Source organism: Triticum aestivum, chromosome 1B (assembly GCF_018294505.1).
Source record: "Triticum aestivum cultivar Chinese Spring chromosome 1B, IWGSC CS RefSeq v2.1, whole genome shotgun sequence".
NCBI lineage: Eukaryota > Viridiplantae > Streptophyta > Magnoliopsida > Poales > Poaceae > Triticum > Triticum aestivum.
In genome coordinates this window covers 511,665,860-511,672,580 of record NC_057795.1, presented here as the reverse complement: position 1 = coordinate 511,672,580, position 6,721 = coordinate 511,665,860, and the positions used below count along the sequence as shown (strand labels likewise).

General features: G+C 51.1%; 1 protein-coding gene across 1 annotated transcript; it reads right to left on the bottom strand.

The window, feature by feature from the left end:
• Positions 1 to 241: 241 nt before the first annotated feature.
• LOC123135647 (rop guanine nucleotide exchange factor 7) lies at positions 242 to 3,945 on the bottom strand. Its single transcript, XM_044554823.1, has 7 exons — positions 3,389 to 3,945; positions 3,150 to 3,266; positions 2,889 to 3,043; positions 1,798 to 1,872; positions 1,418 to 1,708; positions 999 to 1,343; positions 242 to 894 (listed from the first exon to the last, which is right to left on the bottom strand). The coding sequence occupies exons 1-7, from the start codon at positions 3,678 to 3,680 to the stop codon at positions 469 to 471; spliced, it is 1,701 nt and encodes a 566-aa protein (XP_044410758.1). The 5' UTR covers positions 3,681 to 3,945; the 3' UTR covers positions 242 to 468.
• Positions 3,946 to 6,721: the final 2,776 nt, after the last annotated feature.

Sequence of the window (6,721 nt, the reverse complement as noted above, 5' to 3'; positions counted from 1 at the left end):
TTCGATGCCCCGCCATTTGCAGAAAAAACGGTGCTCCCTGGTTATCTGATTGAGCATCACATACTCCGAAACGGTACCTCCCTAACGTCTACGTTGTGGCACTTCCAAGCAAGGTTGTCGGAATCGCAATTTTGAACCAGGTCGAAGTTTTGATGGTAGGATCACAAATCGTAGAATTTTAACTATCAGGATCGTAGAAACGTAGATTCTATGAACTAAAGTCGTAGAATCGGAGAGGTCATTTTGGATTGTAAAGTCGCATAATCCTATAAAAGGATTACGATTCTGATAACCTTGCTTCCAAGTGCCAAAACATCACAAACCGAGGGCGGCAAACGGCCAAGCACCGCACTTACTACACTCACGCTTACTACACTATTAGTGAAAACCAGGCACACATGATACACAAGGTAAATTATGCACATGGTCATGGATACAGCCACCGTGGCCGACGGATCGCTGGCAGGCTCACAGCTCCGTGCCCAACGGGGCGTCGAACACGGGGCTTGTGACCAGCATCCCCTTGACCTCCGGGCCGCCGCCGTGGTCCGCCAGCGCGGACCTCTTGGCGGCCCTGCCGTGGTGCGCCCGCCTGTCGACCAGCAGCGCCCGCCCGATCTTGGACGGGCTCGACAGCTGCGCCGGCGAGAAGCTCGGCGTGACGTACGTCGTGCCCGAGGCGGGCACGGCATACGCCGGCGACGGCGCCATGGCAGCAGCTTTTTTGTTCTTGCAAGCGATCTTGCCGTCGTCTGCCACACCGGCCGGGAGCTTCTGGTCCGTCTGCTTGCTCAGCTCGTCCACGTACAGCAGGTCGTCGATCCGCGCGATGATGTTGGAGGCCAGGCTCTCCATGACACGCGAGTAGCTCTCCAGGATCGATTTCCCCACATCCTGATCATCAAAGTAAAATGTTACGCCAGCTCGGTTCGTCAGCTTACCAATGCACACGTCGCTTAACGATGGAGAATATCTTTGCAGTGACACCGTTGACAAACCTTGTTGTACTGGATCTTGCTCATGTCCAAGCTCGTCTGCGTCAGCCCGGGGAACCTCTGCTTCAGCGATATGAGGAGGCCCTCGGCGCGCTCGGCGAGCAGGTCGCCCCTCTTCTCCGTGTCCATGATCATGTCCTTGACCATGCCCCACGACGACTTGGTGCCGGCCGACTTGGCAGCGGTGCCCCTCCGGCGCCACACGTAGACGGCGGCCTCGACGCGGTTGGCGATCTCCACGGCCTGGTACTCCGACGACAGGTCCAGGCAGTCAAGGAGGCAGTCGGGGGAGAACTGCTCCGACGTGATGTACCGGTATATGATGTCCCCCAGCGTCGCACGCCCGTTCTGACACACAAATGTTCGTCAAGAAAACGCAAGCCAGAACCAAGAAAGTAGCGTGTGTGTGCCGTGTTGCTCACCTTCGGCAGCGAGTCGTGGTACGAGTCGGGCACGTCCATTTCGGCGAGGGCGTTGCTGTTGATGGCCATGGCGGCCTTGAGGATCTGGTTGGCGGCGTCGCGCTTGTGCTCGAGCTGCCTCCTCGTGGCTTCACGGAGGCCGCCGGGGGGCACGCGGGGCACCGGCAGCCACCACTTCTCGTCGCGGCGGTGTGCCGGCCTCCTGAACGAGGCCGAGCCGTCGCAGTCCGGCGCGCATATCCCCTGGTCCACGTACCAAAACTCCGTGTCTCTGAAACTCTCCAGTGTTTCCTGCCATTGCCATCAGAGGGGTCTGTCAGAAAGATGTTTCCTAGTTCGTTCGTCAGAAGAATCAACAAGTTTTTTGTTGTTGAACTCACAAGAAGCATGTGGTCTAGTTTCCGAAGTGCCGGCAGATTGATGTACAGATCCGACCGTGGCCTGCTCGTCATGATCTGAAATAGAAAATCCACCATATGAGCCAACCAGTTAGCACTAACATGGGCTGTTTTTCAGGTAAAGAACAGGCTGCAATGTGTCTTCAAGGTAGGAGTAGTTCATAACGGAATCAGATATTCTACACTAAGTAACATTTCAGAACCTGTGTTCTATCTTTGATATATTTATTTAGTGGTAGGTGAGGAGGGCACATAGCGCAGTGTGAAGTTCAGGGCAATCATTTCTTGAGTTCATGATGAAATTAATTAGCAACATTCGGCACATAAGTTTGATCTTTAGTGCACATCTTGGTAGGTAAAAGTATTAACTGGATGTAACGTGCATGCAGCTGGTACTTACAAGAGTATACTCCCTCCTTCCATCTATATAGGGACTAATACGTTTTTTAAGACTGCCTTTGACTATTGATAAGATTAATAGTACATGACATGCACAATGTGAAAATTATATCACTGAAAGCTCCTTTCACACACGAATTTAAAGGTGTGCTTTGTGTAAGTTGCATGTCATATATTATTGGTCTAATATTCGGTTAAAGTTAGCCTCGAAAAATGCATTAGGCCCTATATAGATGGAAGGAGGGAGTATTTGAAATTTGATGAAACGCGCAAAAGTGAAGGACCAAACGGACAGCACATTCATGTAGCCATTACTCTTTGGACCTCAAAAACGCAACACCGCCCAACTGTTCTTACAATAAACGGCTAAGCACGTATACTTAAAAGCTATTTGGAGTGGTCCGTGCTCAAGTTAAATTCGAATTATTACTGGATTTGCGCTCCATTAGGGCATCCGTAGAGCACAAAATTAACTCTGTACTTGCTCATGAACAGCAACACTGGAGCACTACCAATTTCTACGTCAACATTCTTCGTGTATAACCTTGTAACATCGGCCATTAAGATCAATAGATTTTACTGACTGAATCATCCTACTGTAATGAAACATCCACCGCAAAGACTCGTTAATTTTACATGAGGATTATTTACAGATTAAGTTGGTTTTCAGTTACCTCAAGCCTTGTTCCGTCAGGGAAGGTCTGCCATGTGGGCACCAGCTCTACGATGTGGTCGCTGACGCAGAGCAGCCAGTCCATCTCCCGCCGCCACATCGCCTTCTTCTCCGGCAGCAGCGGCTCGAGCCTCCACAGCTGCCCGAATATGGTCGCTGCAGCCCGACGAACGCGTCAGAATTTATCTTTTGTCCCCATCTCTCCGCTAGTGACACTGTACAGCGAACCGGGCAGGCCCAGAAGAGAACAGAATCTGCTCACCGCAGAGGTTGGTGATGGCGTTGGAGATTGCGAGCGCGGTGCAGACGCCCTTGCCGCTCCCGGACATGTCCTCGCCCAGCAGCAGCTTGGAGAACCTCTCCTTCATCAGCTCCACCTCTGCAGCCAGCCAAATTCGCGCGCCGCACGGTCAGCGAGGCCGCCCTGACTCGACGGCCTTACGAAAGCAAGCAAGGAATCTGTCGCGTAGTACTCGGCTAGTAGTACTAGCAAGCACGCACCTGGGGCTCTGTGCCTCTCGGGCTCGGCGAGCGGCGGGATCTCCTTGCCGGGCGCGGGCGGCTTGGCCTTGGCCATGGCGGCGACGGCGTCGTCGGTGACGCAGGTCTTGATGGCGACCTGCTGCCACTCGTCGGGCGGGCAGTAGGAGTCGCTGGAGGCGGCCACGGAGCTGGCGCTGGAGCTGCTCCCGCGGCGGCACTCCTCCGACTCCGCCGTCAGCGTCTCGCTCACCGCCATCCCCTCCTCCTCCTCCTCTTCCTCCTCGGCTGCGCCTCCTCCCCCTCTCGCCATCGTCAAATTCTACCGAGGAGCAAGCACACTATGCGGCTGCTACGGGGCAGTGACTGGGACTTGCTGCTTCTTCTGCTCCTACTACGGGATTGATTGATGGCGTCTCGGGCAGAGCGGAGCGGAGCAGGGCCGTGTTCTTGCGGGGTAATTGCATGAGACGTCGGGGGACGGAGGAGTATAAAGGCTTAAAAAGGTGAAAGAAAGAAGGCCAGCGGAGGGAGGGAGGGAGGAGGAGTGACCGTTGGGGTTTTGAGTTGTGTTGGTGGGATTCTCGGTGCGCGGCAGGCAGCGGTCAGTGAGTCTGACGGTGAGTGAGAGTAACAAAACAATGGACGCCGTGGCAGCTACGCCCTGCGGTGGTCCGGCGTCTCGGCTGGCTGCTTTCTCTCTACGTATCTATCTCTCTCTGCCATCGCCTTCTTTTGCCGTTGTGCGCTGTCGAGGGCTGGTCTGGGCGGGTCGGGCATGTGTGGGTGGGAGGGAGGGAGGGAAGGTGGATACAAAAATTGGTTGCAGGATCTGCACGTTAGGGAAGCAGAAATGTAGAGTGCGGGTGCCGGCCGTTTGATGATTCCTCGTGCCGCCTGGGGTGACAATGGTTGTTTAGTGCCGTTGAACATGCTGATCAAACGGTCAATTTCTTTGTTTATTGGTGGCGGGCTGGGTGTATTTCATCAATTTACATGTTTTTTAGAAACTTCTGATCTATTCATCATGCCCTGACAAATACAAAGAGCGCAGAAGTAATAGAAATTACATCGATGACCATAGACCTCCTAGCGGCGACTATAAACACTGAAGCGAACCGAAGGCGCAGCCGTCGTCACCCCGCCCTCACCGGAGTACATGTTAGAACAACTCTAGCCATATATAGGATCACCATAAGGCATATGAAAGATGCTTCACATGGAGGTTGAGGTTACGGATGCATTTATCTTAACCTTCATAAGTTTCATGTAAGTGGGACCCACCTGTCATTGGATCTTGTCTTCATCCCCAATTTTCTTGTCCTCCACCTGAACCCACCATGGATGAGCATTAGTAGGAGCACATCACACACCACACAAAGCACATCACACGTGGAGATTTACATTCTTGGGAGACACTTTTATATTCCCTCAGATACATTTACGTTCTCTGGAGATATTTATGTTCTCTCTAGATATTTATGTTAACATCTTCATTTCTGAGGCAGCTGAGATGCCCAGTGAGGACGCGAACATCGGCCAGAGAGCCATCGGAGCAGCGATTTCGATGGGAGGAGGGTGTCGATTCTGGCGACGGGGTGTTGATTCTAGGCGGCCAGGCACGGATTCCAGCAGGAGGTAGAGGGAAGGGGACGAAGAGGAGATGGGTCGCGCGGGAGGCTGCGGAGGGAGCTGAAACTTCCTTCCCACGAGAACGGTTGGCGGGTGAAGCGCGCTACAAACCAACACCCACATTTTTGGAGGCTCGCTACATAGATTATGGTGATTTGGGGCCGGATGGCAACTTTGCTAGAGTGGCTTTTTTGGTTAAAATCGTCATAATGGCGGTTATTATTGCGATCGAGGCGATATAGCAACTCTGTTAGAGTTGCTTTTATATGTCGGCATATGTTTTTCTATCTAGTACACACATTACAACTAGCTTCGATTGTACTAAGTCGTTTGATCGTAGCCACCACCCGTCTGTCATCCAACGACGAGATTTGAAGGTGGCACTACAATAGCCTGATATGGGCGATGAGGTCCTTAACCCCCTTCTAGTGCTTTCTCTAATTGCGTGGGCGAATCTTGGGCTCTCTTAGCATGCTGGGATCCAGCTAGTGAGAAGATGCAAGTCAGTCAAGAGGTTGCTAGTAATGATTGTTTCAACAACGAGCGTGCACAGTCTTCGAGTGAATGCCCATGATATCACCTTCTCGGCTACACCGAGCAATGTCGACATGCATGTCATGCCTGCTTGAAGGTGTTAACTTGAAGCTTTGCTTCGGGGATGACAGTCCCAAGTACACCTTTTGAGTAAATTCGTTAAGACATGAACTGCAATCTCTTTTTGAAGACTTTGTCTAGAAGTAGTGATCTTTTCGTGCAACGCTCTGCTGTTTTTGTTGATGATTCGCCACTAGAGAGAGATATGATGTTATAGATATAGGAGAAGGTGATTGTGAGACACCAATTCTACAAGCTGGCCCCAAGGTATTTTTTCCCTTTCTTTCTATGAGCCGGTTTTATTAAAGGCATCAATGCTTGGCATTATGTGGATTTCATCCGATTGGCTAGGGTACAACTACTCTCCTCACCATCAAACCAGAATTTGGTTCTCTACTGAAATGGTGATGCTAATAGTGTGTTTCCCTATTTGCAAACACTCGTTCTTTTTCCTTGCCAAAAGTTCTTCTTTCTCTCCCTCCTCCTTACAGTGGCCTGAGGGTGCCTAGCGGGAGCCAACAATAATGTGGAGATTGTGGTGGCGACGTAGCCATGCTAAGCCAAAGACATCAACATTGACAGGGGCGATGTCTTTTTTTGCGATGAGACAGCGATGACGATGGTCGCTAGGATGCGAATCAGAAGCATAGGCGACGAGGATGTACATGCACAATGGAGGCAAGGTGGGAGGGTAACAGTTAGGGTAGACGGGTTCCACTAGAACCAAGCCAGGTTAGGGAGGTAGGTGGAGTGGGTGATGGTATAGTAAATATTTTCGGACGAGAAGAATACTTAATCATTGGAACTAGGGCGGGATATGAGGGTGGCAAGAGAGGAAAAAGATGAATGTGTTGGTGATAGATAGAAAAGGTAGGGTGGACTTTGATGCTTTAGATGTTGATCCAGCGATAAATAAACAAATCAGTGTACACCAGTTTAACTGTCAATTGTTAAGATAGTTGTTATATCAAAGAGAAGTATACAACTTATTGTGCATCTTGTATGTTTCCACACATTTGCCATTTTGAATCTGTCTAATAGGTTCCTTCTATCTTTCGATCACATGCACATCAAGGAATCTAAGTACTAAGAAGCCCCAAGTGGGCCAATCCAGGTGACTCGGGGGGC

Coding starts and splice junctions, on each gene's coding strand:
- LOC123135647 (XM_044554823.1), bottom strand. CDS start 3,680: ATGGCGAGAGGGGGAGGAGGCGCAGCCGAGGAGGAAGAGGAGGAGGAG. Junction 1,709..1,797: donor AACTAGACCACATGCTTCTT/GTGAGTTCAACA, acceptor TGGCAATGGCAG/GAAACACTGGAGAGTTTCAG. Junction 1,344..1,417: donor ACCACGACTCGCTGCCGAAG/GTGAGCAACACG, acceptor TTTGTGTGTCAG/AACGGGCGTGCGACGCTGGG.